Below are 21,820 nucleotides of genomic sequence, written 5' to 3'. Positions count from 1 at the left end.
TTGTTGTTTTCAGTCCTGCATATTTCATGAGAAAGTTATGAAATCCTTCTTTGATTCTTTACGAATTAATCTGCCAACTGATTAGGCAGGTAAAACAGTCATAGACTGGGAAACTAAACTGCACTGCAGGCACTTGACTTATAGATGGAACACAAACCAAAGAGAAAGCTAAATGCTCTTTTCTGTGGTAAAGGAATTGGCTTCTTTTTAATTGCCTCACAAATAATCCATAGACAGCTTTTAGTGGGAGCAATCCAAGTGGCCTCTGAATACATAAATAAGCATTGAAAATGGGGGGAAATATTCATGCAAGGTGCAACTGAGTGGGAGAATAGAACAGCAGAGCTTTAACAAGAGACTCCCACCTGATTCCTGAGTTTATAGAGCTGTGGGGTGGGGGCAGTGCTAACCTGGTGGGAAAAAACAGAGCAGTCCAGATGGAAAGACTTCAGTTCCTCCCAGCCAAAGGAGATGAGGTGAAAATGGAGACGACAGGCAACCACAAGTGCACAGGTGAGCAGAACTAAAACAGGAGGGGGTGGGCGGAGCAGGGTTTGAGATGGCTCTGAGAGCCACAAAGGTGGAGGGGAACAAGAGGAGAAGAGCAGCAGGGAACACTGTGAGCCCACAGGTGCAGCTCTGAAATGAAGGGGCACAGGAGGCTCCTGGGGCACAGGAGGCTCCTGGAGCACGTTTCTGTCCCCGTTGATCACCGAGTGCCCCAGAGCAGGGGCAGAGCCTGGCTGAGCTGAGCAGCTGAGACCTGAGAGCTCTGCTGGAAGGAGGGTGCACCAGGCAGGGGCAGAAAACACAAACCTTTTCCCTTGGACATACACACTCATTTACTGAGCATTCCAGGTTCTTGCTATGCTGATCTCAACCCCTTCTGACATTAATGCAAAGCAGCGCAGTAAAAAAATCAAACCCTAACAAACCCCAAAGCAACCACAAAGCCCTTTCCTGCTTACTGACACCATTGCTGATCTTCCCTGGCAAGAGTACATCAGTCAGATCTCAATGTCCTTATAAAATGATAACAAATTCTCCTCAAGCCCCAGAAAATCCTCCCCAGCTTGGGCAGGACAGGCACTGGGGACAGCACCCAGCGCATGCTCTTCACAGTCCCTCATCCTGCCTCATAGCTGATATTATTCTAAATGAATATTTGAAAAATTTTGAAATATCTACTTGCTTTAAAAGCAAATAAACAAATTAAACCAGCTCTTAAGCTTCTAGAAAAATATTACAGCTGCTATTATAGTCTAACATAGTCCTAAGGAAAAAAAATGGGATGAACATAAAGCAGGTGCACTACAAGACTTATTTTATTGCATCTTCCATTTTATAAAGATATTCATGAACATATAAAAATAAACACTCTACTCCTTTGCAATTAAGTTTCTCTCTAGTTGTAAGTACAGCTATTTTTAGTTTTAATTTGAGGATATCTCCCAGAATTGCAGAGCATAATAATTTCCACCATAACTCTGCATCATCATTATCAAATACCAGCCTATCTTTGGAAAATGCATGTTTTACATGCCAAAGGTCCCAGAAGTCCTTTTGCAGCTGATGGTACAGATTAGTTCCTACAGTCCCAACTTCCAGTAATGCTAAATATTGTCCACCAAGTGGTGCTGCAAAGGTTTATTCCAAATGCATTTCTGGCCCATTAAACCAAAAGGGGATGGGGAAAGGCATGCTAATTTCAAGCCCTTTTAAAAGAATGCAGGCAATAATTTGATGTTTTCCTCAGTTGTAAAGGCAAGGAAATTTATGAGGAAATCAGAGTGGTATTCAAGTTTCTAAGAAGAAATGATAGAAAATTACAAGGAGGTAAAAGAAGCACTTGAAATCCTCCAGCTCAGAGGCTCCTTAATGGTGTCTCCCCATGACCGCTTTGGGATTTCACACCCATTGTGGTTCCCTGTTGCAGAATTTCTCAGAGGGCAGGATTTATGTCTGGAGCGAGAATTGACCTCCCACTCAGACTAGGCCTGGTAAGCGGCCTTGGTGGGGCCTGGGAGCCTTTGATGCAGTGAGAATTCAGTTGTAGCACAGTAATGAGCTATCTGAGCATGAATTAGAGTAGAGCTGCAGTGTGAAAAGTCTGACCACCTTAAGGCAAAGGTAAACAATGTTAGCTTGCCAATCAGAGTGCCTTTGTAAATTGTAAACTATATGGAAGTGTATAAAAACTGCCATCTTCTCACTAATAAACAGAGAACATAGCATTAACCATATTGGTTTGATCTGCGTCTGTCCTGTCCAGCTTTTCTGTTTTATGAGGACCCTGAGGTCAGTTCCCATTCTCTCTCCACAGAGCCGTGCTAGACCAGGCACAGCAGCTTTTTTTTGGGTCTTGCAGCCACTGCAGGAGCCTGTCAGCAATGGTGCAATAATTAGGAACACAGTGTGTGGGTCTCAGATTCAGTCAAAGACAGAAACTGAGAGTTTCTAGCCAGGCAGAGACCTGGGAAAGAGCTGGGAAAGAATGTAAATAATTCTTTATCTCTCTTGTTTTTCACATTGTTTATGGTTAAGTTCTATCATTGTGCACCAAGCACTTTGCACCAATGGTGTGGACTGTTTTTACTTCAGAACCAATGGATTTGGTCCTTGCGAAGCTCTGTATAAAAGAGAGGTGTATTTTGAATAAAGGGGGGTTTTACTCTAAACAGCCTTCTAAATCAGAGTCTCTTCATTCCCGTCCTGCCTCTGCAGCGACAACAGTGCTTGCTGATGAGATGCCAGCAGCTGTCCCAGTGCCACTGTCCCTCTGGGCACAGGCAGCACTCACCAGCCAATGTTGAACTCCACGTGGGCATCGAAGAAGCCGACCACGGGAGATGTTGCTGCTTTCCAGCCCTGGATCCTGGCTCGGATCAGCCCCTCGCGTTTGTTGTTGCGCACGATCTTCACCAGGCCCGGGTACCTCTTATGGACGTACTGGTCCAGGTTAAACTTCAGCTCAACTGCAGGGCACAGAGAAAACCCACACACACTTTTAGAGTGAGAAACGCCCTGCAATGATGTGGTTTATTCTGTAACAGAAAGGGAGAGGAATCCTTAAATATTCCCAAACCCTTCATTGAGTCTCACAGATAACAAACCCTGAGGTATGGAGCAGCTCCAGGGGTTTCAGCCCAGAGAAATTTCCCACACACCAGAGACGTGCCCAAATTTAATACTGCCTGATGGATTTGAGTATAGTGTTGAAGAGGTAGTTTGTCTACATATTTTTAAAAATTTACTATTCTGATTCTCTGATGATTTGCATTAGGTTACAACCAGCCTTTGGAAGAGCAATTCTGACCATAAACAAGTGTAACATGTCAATCTGGTGATTTATTTTTTCTGATTTATGCTGTTCTGTAGGAATTAGAAAAATAACCTCAATGGATTTGGGTCAAGATGTAATTCAGATCACAATTAATTTCCCTTAATTTTCAGGGTTTTCCCTTAAATATAATTAAGATTCTTCAATACCAGGCTTCTTTCCTTTTTAACTAAATGGATATTGAAGATCTCAAATAGACTTCTCTTTTGTTCATTTTCAGGCATTCAATCACAGATGGAGGAGAACTCATTCACCCTTTTTCAGCTTCATTTCAAGAGGCTTATAAACAAGCAAATTACCAAAATGGTCTCCCTATTTTTTAAATCAATGTAGTTTGGTAATTCATTTACACTGAAACTTATTCATAAAGTGGCTTTTGCCTAAATATATTTATCAGAAAACTAGCAGAAGCTTCCAGGACATTAGGAGCCTCATTTTTCTGATCTATATTAGACAGTAGAATCATTATCATTAGAATCTAAGAGTTGATAAATCTCCAGTTATTTAGAAGAGTGGCAGAGAAAAGCCATATAAGAGTTCACTGAAAAATTATGAGTTCAATTCTCCTCAGGATTGCCTTGACTCAAACACTTTTCAGCCTCACATAATTACTCCACAGGTTACACTGCCATAATTGAAATCTGAATTGCATAGGCATTTTCTTAAATCTATAGGTTCTGGAACTTATTTTCTTTTGAGTTATCTCTTCTCTCAGCTCTCCCTTCTCTTTGGGATCTTGAAAAGTAAGAGCAATGTAAAACTGAAAGAACTTAGAGCTGTTTATCTGAGGAGGAAATGTTAAATTTTAGGCTTATTGGAAATAAATATGACTTTAGAAGATGAATCGGTTCTAGAAGTGTAATGTACAAATTTAAACACAACAACACCAGTCTCTTATATCCTGAGAATCTTTAAACATGATTGCATTGTGAAACATGCTGATAATAGCACCCTATATGCTCACCAATATTTGGATTTTGGATTAAATAATGAAGAAACAATGTGCTGCCATATAAAAGAGTGGCATGTATCTTTAAGAAGAATCTGTAGCCTCAAATATCCTTGGAAGCAGAATTTAAACTTTTATTCTATTGATGATGATATTCCTCTGGATCTGAAAATTTGGAGAAAAGTGTCCTGTTGAGATTGCCTACATAAATACCATTCATTCTGTTAGGATTTCAATGAAATCAACAGGCTTTATCCACATAATGTTTATTTGTTCTACAAATAGTCAATATTTACTCACAGCTTTGTGCAAATGGCTCAATCAACCCTCTCATCAACAAACACATTTACATTTCACACCTAGAAATCACACGGGGCACCATGTAAAAGGGTAAAGTGACAGAAGCTCACCGTTGTCACTGTTGTCATCCACCAGGATGATCTCCTTGAGCAGGTGGGATGGGGTGTGGTTCACCACGCTGTGCACGGAGCGCAGGATGACAGAGAGAGCCTCGTTCACAAATATGAACACCACAGAGATCTGGGGCAGGTCCTCTGGGTAGGTCATCTGCTTGCACCTGCAGAGAGGAAAGACACAATTAAAACCCAAGCAGCCACTGCAGGCAAAACAGACTGAAGAGCATCCTCCTCTCCTTGCTCTCCATCTGTGTAGGGATTTGCAGACTTTGTCCTTTCTTAATGACTCAGGTTTTAGCTTTTATATTTTTCAGATTCTGTGCTGCTTTGGTGTGTAGTTCTGAGCTTCATATTAGGGGATGGTGAGCTCTCTGCACAGAGTAGGGAGACAAAACAATTCCTGCTCCAGCTGGGGACCAAGGACAAATGATCCAAATCTCAGGCCCAAGAGCATAAACAATGTGGACTGAAGAGAGAAAAACAAGAAGGGTGGGACTTCATGGGCTAAAGGTGTAATTGGACAATTAACTCCAATATGCAAGTGGACCAGAACTTATAAAAGTGAGAGATCCCAATGACCAGTTGTCCATTTTGTGACCATTTTGGTTTATCTGGGGTGTAGCCCTGGCTGGCTTCTTGCTCTACCCAAGGTGGACCCATGGAGGCCTTTGAATAAATCCCTATTTTATTCCTTAACTCTGTCTAATCTCTGTTCTAGGTCAGCCTTCATAAAGCATCATCTAATCCCAAGGAGAGATGTGGCAGAAGCTCAGAAGAATCAACCTGGTTAGGAGCAGCACCCTGTCCATCAGCCCAGCATAAACACAGGGTGTGTGCATGCACTGATTTGTAGCACCGCTCATTCCCTGTGAGGTTAAAAACATCTCTTGAAAACCAAAGGACTTGGTCTATATCGAGTACATATCAATGACTCTGCTCAGAAACAACCTGGAGAAGGCCAACAATGCCCCACCCTGGCTGTGCTCTGTGGGGAACCTCCAGCAGCTCTGCTGCTAACTCACCACTGCATCAGAGCTTTAAAACCAGCATTGGCTCAAGCAAATTTTGCATTTGCCCATAGCACTTGCCACCCTTCCTGACTGTGCATTTGTGCAGCAAGAGCAAACACATGGTGGTTGTTGTACAGGCCTGCACTTGCTGAATTATCTGCAAACAGGTCTGCTCCCTCTGAGATGTCACCTTGTTCAGCTGTTACATCCTCATTCACAATTTCCTTTTGTGCTGCTCACCGATACATATATTTTACCACAGACCATTTTGAGAAGAAAAACTGAGGCCTGGAGAAGTTGCACAGCACAGAGCAGAGCTCCTGGTTCCCAAGTCCTCGGCCCATGCCCCTCTGTAACACCACACTGCTTTATTTCAGTGGGATTCTCTCCCATTAGCAAAAAGGGTAACTTTAAAAACTACTTACCTGTTCCCACAGTCAAAAAGACATTCAGAATTACCATAGCAATTGCTGAACTTGCTCTCTAAAATACTGCTAATGATATCACAGAAAATGACTTCTCCTGCTCTTATCAAACTTTCTGACCTCTCTGCTCATTACTTTGGCATAACAATCACTTTTTCCCCCACTATCAGCAATCACAGGGATAGGGCAGGTGACAAATGCTTGACTGCTGAGTAACCTCTGCAAGTCAGTTATGAATTTTAGTAAAGTGTATTTATTCATAATTCCTGATCCCAGCACTATTTGCTCAGAGACCTGAGCACTCATCATTGATTCCAGTGCTACCATAGCTACTTACTGGCAGCTCGCTGGTGGCCTGTGCCACACAGAAGACCACTGTGTAAAACTTTTGGCTAAGCAGCATTCTTACACAGCCTAAAAATATGCCTGGAACAAGGAGAGAGGTTTTCAGGAGGCATGAAGGTTCTGACACAGCCCTCATTTTTGAATTTCCTTTTTGAATGCAATTTTCCTCTTGAGCACACTGATGTATAAAAGAAGTGCATCAGGAATGCTGCAGTAACAGGAAAGAGCCATCAGCTAAAAACATGGACCTTACAAGATTTCCTGTGATGAGGGACATTTTTTACCTGACAGCAATTTTCTCTGGAGTCTCACTTGTATCAACACATCCCAAATTGCACCTCAGGAAATCAGAGCAGTCCCAGGGAGTGGGTGCATGGCTGGTGCAGGTGAGGCAGAGGAGGGAGCCCACCCCAGGCTATGCCTCCTTTTGGGGTCCTACAGCAGCACTCAGAGCTGGCAGGAAAGGAGGGAGGGAAGTGTGAAACCCATCTGTGATGCCTCAGGTTTTAGCTTTTATATTTTTCAGATTCTGTGCTGCTTTGGTGTGTAGTTCTGAGCTTCATATTTGGGGATGGTGAGCTCTCTTCAAAGAGTAGGGAGATAAAGCAATTTCCTTCTCTAGATGGGGACCAAGGACAAATGATCCAAATCTCAGGCCCAAGAGCATAAACAATGTGGACTGAAGAGAGAAAAACAAGCAGGATGGGACTTGATAACCTAAAGCTGGAATTGGACAATTAACTGCTCTATGCAAATGCACCAGAACTCATAAAAGTGAGAGACCCCGTGACCATTTTGGTTCATCTTGGGTGTAGCCCTGGCTGGGCTCTTGTGCTGTCCAAGGTGGATCCGTGGAGGCCTTTGAATAAATCCCTACTTTATTTTTTAGCTCTGTCTAGTCTCTGTTCTAGGTCAGCCTTCATGAGACATTATCTGGAGACAAAACAAGAGGCTGTGGCACAAGAGGAGGAATTACAGCAAGAATGAGAGGTCATTCAAAGCAGCACTTACTAGAGAAGGGACAAGCAATTAAAGGAAAGGTGGGACCATCACAAATGGCCAAACTAGAAAGGCATGTGTGGAAGGACCAAAGTTGCCTAGGAACAGACAGGGAACCACTGAAATACTACAAAATCTCTGAGAATTAGGAATTTTGCTGAACATTTCTGAGTAAAAAGTATTTGTTTTATTGGCAAGTGAACTGAAACACCTGGACACGCAGCCACGTGTTCCTGGTCAGACTGATAGGGTAACTACAAGTGGGACTAATTCCTGTGCTTTTCTGCCATCCTCCCACTTTCATTCTGAGAAAAAAAAAAAAACCAAAAACAAAAAACTAATTCTAGCTTTAAAACCAGCACATCTAAACCATAACCTCCTAATTTTTGATTTATTTGTTCTTCATCACATTAAATCAATGCATTATTGTCCCAGGTGTGTCTCTCTGGCCTTGCTGGTTCACAAGACTTTTCATGCCTTAGTTCTCAGTGATTACTTACACTGTAGGGCATTAGGGACTGCTTTAGATAAAAAAATTTTGAATTGGTTTGAATTTCTTGTTCCACCTGGATGAAGTCATGCCTATCACTTCTCACTGCAACATTTTGTCTGCTAGTTTTTTGCTTGTTTTTCTACTAGGACATAGTTGAAAAAATGCATTTTGACTGCATTTGGAGAGAGCACTCCAAACAATATATATTGGAATATCTTTGGTACTGCCACTGCAACAGGAACACCTAGATGGGAAAAAGCAAACCTCAGAATTTAGCAGTACTTTAAAAGCTGTCATAAATTTATTTATTGCAGTGAGGATGAAGAACAGCAAAAGCAGCTGTCCAGCTAAGCACTTTGCAAAGCACAGCAATGATTTAAGGGTTTGTTTCTTGCAGATTTCAAGTCAACCTTGAACTCCCAACTCCTTAGGTCACTTCACAAAATGAGATTGATGTGCTGAGGTAGTCAGGAGAAATTACTGGTCCACTACCAAACACTTCTGATGATGTTTGAGAGCATGAGCAATCCCAGTTAAGGTGTCTTTCCTTAAAAATCAGTGGGTGCTTAAGTGCTTTGCTGGATTTTTGCCCGAGTTCTTCCCAAAGTGTTCTCTAATTAGACACCAGCCACAGCAATTTACAGTTAATACTTCCTTCATTCCAAGAAACTCTAACCAGAGTTTGACACTCCTGGCCAAGCAGTGACATTAGCAAGCCTCACACTGCCAAAGCACACCCATGGCTGTCACCTCAGCTTTGCATTGCAGTGGGGCAGCCAGTGGTGCCTGCAAGCAAGGGACACAGAGAGTGACAGAGTCCTCCTTGCAGCAGCCCTGGACTGGCCCTGGAGGAGGCAGCAGCAGGGGACAGATCATTAAAAGGGAAAAGGAAAGGCTGTAAAAAGCTTGTTGACTTCCAACGAGCCAAAGGGCATCCTTGCAGAAAATGGCTGGAACAGCAGCCTGGACACAGAGGAGATCATCAGGCAAGAAACCTATGAGCTTAGTACAAGACTAGCCACTTTTATTATTTCTTTTGAGAAAAAAATTACCAGAATAGGAAGAAATCAAACTACGAAATGCACTAGCAAGGCACACCTTTATAATCCTTCAGCCCTATTGCCAACAGAACTGTAGTAAGAAATTTGGAAATTATCCCTTTTTCAGCCCTGATGCTGTGCAGTGCCTGAGTGTTTCAAGCTCCCAATGCTCTGCCAGGGAAGGGAGCTGGATCCCACCACAGTCTCCACTTCTCTGCACCAGGTCTGACCACACTGGGAACTGTGTGAAGAACAATTTCAGCAACTGGCAGCTGAAACCTGGCCTCGTTAACATCCAGCACTCCTGAGTTTGGGAAGAATTGAGTGTACATTTGACCTCTGTGGTAGCTAAAGATGGTCTGAGCTGGGCAGGCACAGCTTACATTTAATATTCCTGTGATTTAATCAGCATTCAGAACTGTCAGCAGGTCCCACGGAGTACAACCAGCAGAGGAGCCCAGGTCTGCAGGGCACACAGGTACCTGGGCAGGGACACACTGCTGGATGCTGCAGGAGTAGGGATTGCAGCAAAGGCTGACAATGCCATGGCTAATCACTTCCAAGGGCCAGCTGAGGATGGATTAGACCTGATATGTGAAACAGCCTCACAGGCACCTTTCATACAACATGCCAGGCAGCAAACCTGGGGCATCCTGCTGTTGTCTTGTCTTTGAGTGTTCTCATTCTGTATTTGCTACTGCAGACCTTGGCTGGCAACCCAGAGTTATTTCCTTTCAAATCATTCTTCTCCATTCTAAAGGTGATTTTCACTCATTCATTCCCTTACATTGAACTGGTCCCTTAAATGAACATTTCCCAGCCAGCCTCCTGAGCCCAACTGTGAGAACTGTCTTGCAGGCACAAGAAAACAGGAAAAGCTCTTTGGCTGGCAAATCAGAAACCTGGGGAAAAAATCATGTCTAACATAAAAAGGTCATAGATCAGAAACTGGGACATGAGAAAACAAAAGGTACTCAGCTGCACATGAACCTGCTCATGGCAACCTCGTAAGCTTGGAGGCATTAAAGGGAAGGAAATTTTCTTCTGCCTGAACCTTCATTCCCTGATAGATGTATTTACTCTATTTGTATCTGATCCAAGAGAAACATGTGAAGTCCTCTATTTATCAGGCTGCTCTTACAGTCCATTTGGGTTGCACTATTTTTCGTGAAGGACTGTCACTGCAGCCATGCAGGTAGTTCAGTGCATTACCAAAAAAAAAAAAAAAAGAAAAGAAAAATCTTCCCTGCTCTATTTCCCCTGCCCTTTTTTTCCTGTCTACAAACTTGCTAAACTCCAAAAATGAGTTTTGCTCGCAGACCTTAATATACTGAGTTTGGAAATGGATTAAGCAATGCATTTAGAGATTTCTGACAGCTTTACCCTTCAGGAAGAAATGCAAACAAAATTAAAGCTGCTTCATGAATCTTTAAAGTGTTTAATACAAGATATGTTTTTCCAATGAACTACTGGGATGGAGATGACTGAAGGTTTCTCTCCTTCACAAACTTGATGAAACTGCTGTGCATGAAGAAACATCTGCAGTTCTGGCAAAAAAAAAAAAAAAAAAAAAAACCAAAACCACTCCTACATGCTGTGTACCTTGAAAGCTTCAGAATGATTTGTGTTCATGTTTTATAGCCACAGCAGGAGAACAAGTTGGAACAACTCCTTATTTGGTACACGATCAATGAAAGGACAAAGATAAATATTTTAAAAGATTATTGAACTCTTTCTCTTTAATGCTAACAAATACTGCTTTTAATCATTAGGTCAATATGTATTTTGAGCCCTGTTAAACCAAAGGCTCAGACTAATCTTACCTACATGGTTACCTTTTAGCACCTAAATGCTACTGTAACTCCTATAGGCACAGACGATTTACCACAGCTAAATCACTAAATTTAGTGTCTAGCTCAGTGCCTGATTTCTTTCTCCAGAAACCCACTGAGGCTTTACAGCTAGTGCTGGATGCAATAGTAACTTTTGAGCTGCAGAAATAAACTAACATTACCTTCCTCTTCCACACTGGCACAACAGAGGAGACGTGACAAGCTGCAAATGTCTCGCTGCCCAGCATGGGATCCAGCTGCTGACCAGTCTGCAGCAAAGCAGTGACAGCCACAGAACTGATTAGCTTCATGGATCATGAATCTGTCAGCCAGAGGCTCCAACTCCTGCCTAATTAATTCTCCTTCTCAGCAGAGGATGTTAACTGTATTATGGCACAACATTCTGTTGAGGGTGGATTTTCCCTATCCAAAAACCCAAACAGAAAATTTTTGAGATCAAGGCTTGCTCTTACCTTCTCCCCCTGTTTTGCAGCTCAGGGTCAATATTTCCTAAGAACACATAATATAAATTAATTTCCTATATATTAATTATATATTCAAATATATATTAATTACCTAAGAACACATAATATAAATACAGCTGTGAACAAGAGAGCAGTGGTACAGAATACTGATGCTCTGTGCATCTTGAGAAAAACAGCACATTGTGTTTACAAGTAAGGTAAGAAGAGAAATGAGCCATTTTCAGAAAAAGCCTTGAAATTATGGTGATACCAGAAGATGCCTTCTTCACAGTCTGTGGTCCTTATGGAACAACCTCCATTTTGAAATATCTTACAGCAAAAAAATCAACACCTTCTTCCTGAATTTGTTTGGAGAACTGCAGGTACAAGATACAGTGCAATTCTTGTTGGTGCTGTAAGTCTGAGGAAATCCACTAAAATAACCTTTCCTCCACATTTTCTCATATATAGTGATGCTGATTATCATTTTCTCATAAAATGAGATCTTAAATCTACTTCATACTGTAGGAAATCCCACCAGTCTTTTTCACATTCTCCTTGACATATTTTTTTCTTATTTTGCATCCAAAAGTCTAAGAAAGAAATCCCCTACATCACCAGAACAAAACCAGGTCAAGTCCTGGTACCTGAGCTAACCTTCAATACCTCCTGTATTCAGGAAAAATGTCATTTCATGTCAACCACAAACAAATGACTGCAGTGTGCAATGAGTTTTCCAGAACACATCTGGTCATGAGAATTTCCCACATTCCCAGGCTGGACAATTGAATCTGATGTCTGTAGAATTTTCAAGCTGGACACAGGTAGGTTAAAACTCCCCATCAATTTTCAACACCACACAATGGACAAGAGTTCCCTGATAATCAGAGATTTGTCTTTTGTTCTTTTTCCTTTCTTTTAAATTCCAGGCCAGTACAACTGTGACTAATTGCTCTGTTCATAAAAACCCAACACATGTTTGTGCCTTTTGTTTTATAACACATTTGCTCTATTTGGTTTAATGCCTCCTTTCTCTAAGCAAATTATTTTTATATTTATAGTAGAAAGCCCTGAGAACTGCCAATCAGTGATTGATAGCACAATACATATGCATAGTTAACATATGCAGCAAGATGACTCTACTTGTAGAGAATATTAACCCTTATATTTAAGATTATTAGACTCTTCAAAAGTAGCTGCTGCACACATAAAATAAGAGGCCTTCTATTTCAGTGAGCTATTTCTGGTTTTCCTCAGGCAAACAATACCAGAAACATGCCATTATGTCTAATACCCTTATTGATTTATACATATAAAAGTGCTAAAACTAGTTTCAATCACTTTTAAAACAAGCCTCTTTATTAACATGAAAAATGGCTCAAAGCTCATACTCGCATCTTTCTGTAGTAAAAAGTCTTTGCTTTTTTTTTTTTTTTTTTTTTTTTGTAACTTAACTTGAGTCACTAATATGTTTTGAAATACCATCTGTAAAAAATTTCCACTCTATCCCCCAGTGTGCCTGTCCGGATCTGCCTCTGGCTGTATGCATGCTGCATCACAAAGCATTAGGCTCATTGGAAATTAATGGAGAGGCTGAAATCTGCTTTCAAATGCTTTCCAAAAATCCTCAAAGAAAACAGATCCCCTGTGAAAGTTTATTTTTAATGGTGCTGCACTTAAATTTAAGGAGGAGCTCAGCTAAATTCCAAATGACACGTATTCTGCCTCATTTTAGGTGATTAAAACAAATGGCTTGTTTAGTGATTCTCAAGATTTTGCAAATATCTTTGCCTCCGTTCCAAGGATTCTTAGCTTCCTTTTAAAGTAAAAACTAGAAAAGAATTGTCTTTTAAAAAAGCCATAAAGGCAGTTTAAAAAATTCTGCTTTGAGATTGGAGGGCTCTTTAAAGTTAAGCGAAATATAAAAATTGGTGAAACTGATGAAATGAAATAAAATAAAGGCCAAACTAAAGGCATTGTGTAAATTTGATTTGAAGATCCAATCATCACAATACATTCAGGAAAATACTACCTTTTCAGCAACTATTTAAAAACTTAATTTTGGGAACCATATTGTCTGTGGGGAAGAGAGAATAGAGAATCTCATTTCAGCTTTGCCAAAACTAAGATCTCGTATTTCAAATAGGGAAGGTTCCCAAAGAGCCATCCATGAAACCAGAAGATGTTTTCCAGAGTGCATTCACAAAATTGGCTGCTGCCCCATGGCACCACTCTTTGTTGCTACCACCAAGGGTCATTGCTCTCCAGCAAGCCACGTGAAGCCATTTAGCTGCACTTCCAGCAGTGCCTCTTTGCACTTTTCCCATCAAAGAAGTACTTTTCCACTCAAGGTGATGCATCAAGATCCCAAAAAGGTTCTTTGTGGCAAAGGGATAATTAATCCCAGCATGTCTGCAGGGAGTGAGATGGTAACAGCCCAGGTAGCAGCAGGTTACACATCTAAAGGTACCACCTTCTCTGAAACTCCTCTCCTATTGCCCACCGAGCCCACGCCAGACATAAGGAAAAAGCAGTAGAATTGATGAAATCAAAGGAATTATTTCAATAAATAATGCATAAGAGTAAACTCACCCTTTTCCATTTGCACAGAAGAGTTTGCTGTTCCCTTGAAGCTATTTGTTATTCAGATAATAATATGTAAATACAGGAAGTTATCCTTGACTATTAAAAATGTACTGCAAGTATTTAACATTAAAAATTCCAGGTACTTTTGTTTAATTTTGACTATCTCTCTGCCTCAGCTGGTGTTGCTGGTGCTGGACAGAGGCTGAGTATCACAGTGTTACCTGGAAATGTAGGGCAATAAAAAAGTTTTCAAGGTAACTGCTGCAGAGCTCTTCATGAATTTCATTAAGGGTTTGCTGTCACATTGCAGTGTAGTGGTAAGGAGGAGAATAGAGGAATGCAATATTTTTCCACTATCACTTCAACTAACAATGTTTTTTATGGTCTTGGGAGGATATACAACAACATTTGGCAAACAATCCCTTCTTTAATAGGCTCCAGTGTATTTCACAGACCAGCTTTAATCTTTGGTCAAATTCAGTTATGCAGCAGAATGTTTCTTTCTACCTATGTACAGATACAGGTTAGTTGGAGGAGTAAACCACCAAATGGGAGGTCAGCCATAAACTGGATAAACTCCACCACTACCTGCCAAAATTGTAGTGACAAGTTCTTTAATCCTGACTTGTCCCAACTGCTGCAAGGCTGGTTGTAGCCCAGAAAGATAATGCTCCCCTGGTGATCACAGCACTTTTCTGAGGTGCACAAGCTCATTTGACTAACCAGCAACAGCCTTGAAAAGTTTGAACAGTAGTACTTCCTCCTACTTTAAATGATCAATTCCTATCAGAGTAAAAACAGAACCAAGTTTATGGTATGTGGGAGGAATTATGGTTCAAATAGAGCAGTGTTCCAAGAACAAATGCATAAAGAACATTGATTTAGCACTGAAAATGGGAGTATTAAATCCACGATGTTTAGATGCTTTATATGGGATTGAGGAGAGAGCCTGGTGGCAGCAGCAGAGTGTTTATCAAAAGTCTGAGTCAGGCAGAGAGGACAAAGGAAGGTGCACGTGCTGTGTGTGGGTAGGAAGCTGCCTGACAATTAGATGATGGAGCACATCCAAAGCTCTCCACGAGCTCTAGGTCAGGATTCCATAGGATAAATCATTAGGCAAGAGCAGCCAAATCCTGAAGGGCAGCTGGGACTTTACTCGTCCCTACATCTTCCCCAGTGGCACTTGCAGGGTTCTTCTCTATGCATTACAACTACTCTGTGAAATGTCCTACTCAAGGAAAGCACCTGAGCTTGTCTTAACTTCACTGAGGTTATTCATATACTTAAAACTAGGAACATATTTAAGTGCTGCGTTGGACTGGAGCCTAATTACACTTTTATAGCTTTTGTTTAAATTAAAGGCTAGTTAGAGGTGAACAGCACAGTATTCGACAATTTCATGCACTTAGAAGTTAAATGTTAACAGCAGTTCCCTTCTAACTATTTATAAGGCATCAGTTTGTATAACTTGAGAAAACTCTTGTGTTTTTATTTAGCTTTGGTTACATTTAGAAATGAAAAAAGTTTTCAAAAATCCAGCCACATTTACTGTCTAGCACACAGCTAACACCTAGAGCACACACTTTATAGCAGCAAAACAGTGCAATGCATGGGGGTTTTTTATATTTATGAGCTCTTATCCTAATTTAAAGAAAAAAAAAAGGTCAACATGTACTTGCTTTTCACTCAGGTTGACAGAAATTGGGCACAAGTCCTAGACCAGGCAACATACTTAAATAAGGCTGTGAATCTGAGCAGGCCAAGGACACTCAGAGCCTCTTCCTGGCTCTGACATTTGGGCATTGCAACACTTCACTGTTCCTGCCCAAACCAGCCTGCTGAGAAACTACTTCCCTCTTCACTTCATCTCGTCTGGTATCTCTTCTATCTTCTCCACAGAGCACAGGTGCATTTTAAATTCACATCCTCGGTGTTTGCAGAGTTGAATTAATTTGCTATCACAGAGAAAGGCAGGAGTGAGTAGCACTACCTGCATGCCCAGCAGGTAGGTTCTGTTCACAGTCCTGCCCTTCCTCATCCCTCATCTGCAGACACACACATTCAACCAGACTCTTCCAGGCTGTTTGCTCAGAGCTGCACGCACAGAAACTTTCCCCCCAGTGCTTCCATAGATTCCCAGCTCTGTCAGGCAAAGGAGGGGAGTGCTCCTCTCTGAGCAAACAGAGCACAAATTCCCTGTCCCTTGGTACATGGGTTAATAACTGCAAGGCAATAAGCCAATGGAGTAGCTAGAGGTCAAGCATTTGTTTTCAGGCAGTGTAGAAAATACAGGAGCAAAGCTTCAATGTCATTTTTATCTTGGGTTTAATGTAAACTTCACCATGACCCTCTGGGAGAACTGTGTCCTAGTGAAACATCCATGGCAGGGATGAAAGCTTACTCCAGTCACTGAATGAGACAACTGTTCACTTTGTGGATGGAAATAACTAAAATTTATGCCTTTCCTCTGAAATTTTAGGGGTACAGACTAACTTAGTAACAACACCCTAGGGTATTTTAGTGCAGAGTTTTAATTATTATTGCTGCTATTAATATTCCACCATTAATCAAGTCTGGAGGACTGTGTCTGCCTGAGAGGTGTGTTTCATACCACCCCAGAGGCCAGCCCACTGCTGGGGCCTGCAGAAGACAAAATGCATAAATGCAGACTAACAGAAGTCTGGTAGCATAGAATAAATAATACACTTACCCCCTGGAGCAAAGAAGAAAATAAACTAACTAAGGAACTATTTGACAACCTGAAGGCATCTCACACAGGTAAAATGCAATTCCAGAGGGTTTCTTTTCTAGAAGCAGAGAAACAGCAAGCTTGTGCAGAAGTAGTAGAGATGGCATCTCCAGTAATTTAAAACTGCCTGGAGCCTCACTGATAAATCCTGACACACCAACACCACCTGAAATTGTGGGTGCACTTAGACCAAACTCCTTTGGTGCTGCATTCAGCAAGGTGACCTAGGTTGACTGTGGTTTGGTTTTGAGACCACAGCAGAAGGTCTAGAAGCAATGCAACAGGAGACAACAACATTTCAGAAAGCAGCAGGAACAGAAAACAGGGTCCTCACACTCCAATATCATAAAATCTTCAAACAGCAAAACTGGCAGGTGCTGTTTCAGAGAAACCAAACCTTGGAAAGCATCTAAATCAAGCTAAGCAAGACAGGGAGCTAACATTGGCCAGCCTGTATCTGTCAGGTATTTCTGGCTCTGGCCACTTTTAAGAGTCTCTCACTTTTATTAGCACTAAATTCACTCAAAACAGGAGACACAGGCAAAACAAGCATGAACTGACACTATTAAAATGAAACACTGCATCAACCTGGACTTCACAATTCAGTTTTATTTCAGACAGAAGAGTAATTGACATTTTGGCCTGTTCATGTTTTTATCACAAAGACACAAACAACAACAACAACTAAAAACCCTTGAGGTTATGTGACCTGAAACCTTGACTTTCTTATACTATGAAACCTATCCAAATAAAATAGGAATAAGAACTTGCTAATTTTTAAAGCTACATCAGAAAGACATCTGGAGATAATAGAGACCTCACTCTGTCAGCAGAACTAAATTTGCAAAAACCTTTTAAGAAAGAAATGGGAAATATTATTTCAAACCATTAGAATGCCTTCAAAGCCCTACAAAGAATCTCAGGTATAGTGTAACAGATGTACATGAAAGGAAACATAAAAGGAAAAGAAATACCACCCTGAATTCATTGCCTGTCTTGTTCTGTTACTTCTTTTTATGCTGTAATGTGATATCATGGAGTGTAACATAACATGACAGTTCAGAAATTTACAGGAATACCCTTCTCTCCCTGGAAGTGATAGCAGGCAACCACCAGCCATGGGCTCAGGGGAGGGAAATGAAAGAAATTCTAAAATGCCAGCACACAGCTGCAAGTCCTGGCTGGATCTCAGCAGTGCTTCTGCACTACAGATGTGCATTTACCTATGAAAGAACAGCTCACAGAATTTGTAGACAGCATCCCACCATTGCTCTTCTTTAGGAGGAAATACACTTTCTGCCATGGAAATACTGTGGCTTTCTGGTTTCGAGTTCAAAAAATTACCACAGTCTCTAAGGCATACTTTAAAAAGAAAAAAGAAAAAAAACCCAGTGGTGCTTAAGGTGAATGTGCAGGTCACACGAGCCACATTTATTCTGAGGATTGATGAGAAAAATTGAGGGATGCAAACCAGCTTTTTGATCATTGTTTCTTTTCCTCCCAGCTGACCAGGCTGCCCAGGCTGGCAGGTCATTCTTCAATGAGTGCTGCTAGAACAGAAATCTGGTCTGGTTTCTGCATGCCTCAGAGCAGGTAACACTTTGGGCTGGATTCACCTGCAATCCTGTTCAAGCTGGCTGCCCATGGCTCCTGAGGGGGGACTTGCAGGGGACATTCCAGCCTGTACATGACAAGCAATGCTGCCATGGCATCTCCATCCTCTACACAGGCAGCCAAGTTGATCACCCCAAATTAGATGTCTAATTTCCAGTCACTGTTATGCAACCCTCCTTAGGTAAACTATTCATGTATTCAGGAGTACATTCTGGTGCAGACAAATTGCAGGGAATGGCTTCCAGCCTCGCTGCATTTAAACACAACATTGCAATCAGTTATTTTTCATACTCCCTAGTTAATCAAATTCAGCCTTCACTAAATCTACATTTATTAGTGCTGACAGTCATGCAGAACTTGTCTTCAACAATTAGTATACACAAAGGCACTGCAAAAATGTAGAACAGGAAAATTACTGCATTTGAACATAAGGTGGCTTTTTGGAAAAGGTTGTTCATTTTTATGGTTCTTTTTAATTTAGCCTTTCTGGTGCTCCTTTCATCTCACGGGTCAGTGTTAATAATCAAGACCTATGTTATACACTTTGCAGTATAATTAAAGTCACTACTTAATTGGAAAGCCTAGCACTAAACAAAAGGGAATCAATAATGAATCTAATGGGAAAAGCCAGAGAAAACATCTATCGAATATCAGAAATAACTGTGAGATACTGCCATGTGTCCAGCATTGCTGCTATGGAGACTGCATGGAACCTGGTGATGGGGAGGCTCTGCTCATGAGCTATGTCCTGCAAAAAACTGTGGTACTAGCCTCAAAAAGGAAGATTTCTCAATATCTTTTTTATTATTATTGAGAAACACAGTCACTGTTCCTTAGTCTTCTCACTGGAGTAATTTAACATTGCACAACTAACTAAATATACAAAGACCTAAAAGGTGACCTGGGATTTGGGAGACCGAGGTTTGAGCCCACATTCCACCTAATCAATCATTATTTGTGCAAGGTGAGCAAAGCTCCAGCAGAGGTTGGGAGAAGACCTGAAGTACCTTCCTAAACAGGGTCAGGTCACGACTCCAGGACCCAGCGACAGCTACAGAGGGACTGTGCTGATACAGAGCACTACCTATCATTTCCTCAGAGTTTTCTTGCCCAGCCAAAGAAACAGGTGAGTTTTTTTCCTCTCCTTTGAGGGCTTTGCACAGTTCAGTGTGAGCCCCTTACAGCCAAGCACGAAACATTTCTCAAACTGCAGTGACAAGCCCGTGGCGTACACAGGGATACGCAAATAAGCACAGCTGGCCCAGGGGTAGCAGGATGAGAGAATTGAGGTTGTCAGCTGATATCCCAAATGATCCGAGTCAGAACTACAACACCAAATGCTGAGGAGGAGCTGGTCAGAGCCCAGCTCGCTGCAGAGGAAGCAGCACAGGGATTTGCTCATTCTACACCAGCTCCTCCTGCTCTTGGGCAAGACAAGTCAGCTGAAATTGGCTGCATCTCCAGTTGTCCACACAGACAATGTGCATGCAAAGGTGCTGGTTGTGGGGGATTCACAGCCCAGCCCATGTAACTTGACAAAGCTGCATAAACTTCCAGAGCATGTGTCTGCACCCCTCCCCTTAGCCCTGCTCAAAATCCACATCTGGACACTGATTTGGGATCTAATTAAAACACTTCAGTTAGTTTCATCTCTTACTGAATTTCCCTCCAATAAACAATCTTAATCTGTTGCCCAGAGGTAATTCTGTCTGCTCCATTTTCTCTCCCTGTTTTTCCTTCTCTCTGCTTCAATTTACGTCATATGTTCAGAATAGCAAAAAAAGGATTTTTCAGAATTTTACAGTGGTTTTTTAGATTGATTGAGAGTGGGTGCAAAAAAAAGTCAAATGCTTTCCTATAAAAAATAAAGCTAATTGAAATCAAAATATCATGCCTATACTTTAATTGTGAAACACTGTTCTGCTTAAAAAAACCAAAATGCTTAATTTCAATTATGTTTCATTTTACTGACATGATATTTAATCTGAAAGTATTGGTTGAAGCTAGTAATGGAAAATTCATCATTTAAAGAGAGATTTTTTAAATGGGAAACTAAAGGTTTCATTGCTCTAAACACTTTGTTTAAACAGACATTTCACAGAAGATGTTCAGCCTAACACAAAATATTTTTAGGCGGTTTTTTTTTTTCTCTTGTCATTTTCTGATAATCAGAAATTCTGATTCCTGGAAAGCTCTGGACTTAAATATTCCTAGTGAAAAGCCCCATTACACTGCACTCTGGTTAACCTGGAAAGAATCCTAAGGGTCTGTTTGAATTTGGAGTTTCTTGTGTCATTTCTCTAAGTGGCTTAAAGAACACTCAGCATCCCCAGAGGATCTGAAAAATGGGTCACAAGGCAGAGCAAGCAGCAGCAGTGGGGAAAAACAAACAACCCCAGACCCAGCCTTCTCCAATGCACTGATCCAAAAGCTGTGAAAGCTGCCTGCCTTGGAGCCCTGCTCCTGCAGCCACGTCCAGCAGAGGATGGCAGGGCTGTCTGTCAGAATCTGAGGTATTGATGATTCCAGATTGTAGAAAGTCTCTGTCTTTCTGCCCCGCTGCCAAAGCAGAAGCCATAATTGGTCTGTGCTGGTTCCCAGGTTGTTTATTCTGTTTATCTCTCACATGTTCTGCTGCCCTGCCCAGCTCTGTCCTGCAGGGCAGCGTGTGGGGCTCTGCCCTCAGTGGGATGTTACAAACATTAAATACCAGAAACTCCCTGGGCTGGATTTACAATAACGTGCCAATATCTGTCACCTACGTTGGACAGTGTGTCCCCAGCCTGAACCAACAGAAAAATGCCAACACCACAGTGAGACATGGAGGGCATGAAGAAGGAGAAAAAGGACAAGGCACACCCAATTTCATCCATCTTGTCCCCTTTGGACCCCTCATCTAGAATCCTAAAATTTTACTTTTGCACCCACGCCACATTGAATTATTACTCATATCAAACACTCAGAGCTTGTAATTCATTCTGTGAGATTGAAAACTCTTTTCCATGGGCAGAGATCACAGACAGTGTCTCTGGGGGCTCTGTCCAGGGGGGTTCCTGACCCCTGCCAGGGTCCCAGACCTGCCAGGGCAGCCAGAGGGAAACTCTGGATTCCCACAGCCATCCAAGCCCAGCACTAAGAAACTGCAAACACACCCGTGATGGGGCTCAAGAGAGCTGCTGACTGATGGCTGAGATATCACAGGGACTCCACAGAGATCTGCTGCCAACAGAAAGGGTCAGAGGGAAAGGTGGTGGTTCTGCCTTTGCAGACAGCTGGAGCTCCCTGGTCACTGAGGACCATCTCTGACAGCAGGGCTGCTCTCCTGGCCTCACTCGAGCTGCTGTTATTAAACCTTTGAATGAACAAATCACAGGTCTATTTACCAAGCCTGGCCTCTTGGTAACACTATTTGATCAATTCCGGAATTCTTTTTGATAGGTAATTAAAAAAGCTTTTCCTTAGGTATGGAGTGGGTTGAACCATTAATTACACTTCACAGCCCTAGAGATGCAATTTTTTGCTATTGTGAAATGTCGATGGCAAACCACAAAAAATGCT

The 21,820-nt window shown here is 41.7% G+C and overlaps 1 protein-coding gene across 6 annotated transcripts in view; it reads right to left on the bottom strand.

The window, feature by feature from the left end:
• GALNT9 (polypeptide N-acetylgalactosaminyltransferase 9) overlaps window positions 1-21,820 on the bottom strand; it is a 129,946-nt gene that overhangs the window by 78,449 nt on the left and 29,677 nt on the right. For all 6 annotated transcript variants that reach the window (XM_085593130.1, XM_021544476.4, XM_021544475.4 and 3 more), the window contains 2 exons: window positions 4,700-4,866; window positions 2,801-2,975 (listed from right to left, as the gene is read on the bottom strand). In XM_085593130.1, coding sequence (XP_085449256.1) covers window positions 2,801-2,975; window positions 4,700-4,866 — 342 coding nt within the window. The remainder of the gene's footprint in view (window positions 1-2,800; window positions 2,976-4,699; window positions 4,867-21,820) is intronic.

The sequence above is a fragment of the Lonchura striata genome, chromosome 15 (assembly GCF_050655825.1).
Source record: "Lonchura striata isolate lonStrDom1 chromosome 15, ASM5065582v1, whole genome shotgun sequence".
NCBI lineage: Eukaryota > Metazoa > Chordata > Aves > Passeriformes > Estrildidae > Lonchura > Lonchura striata.
Note: the sequence above shows the minus strand (reverse complement) of the source record. Positions and strands in the feature narration are given on the sequence as shown.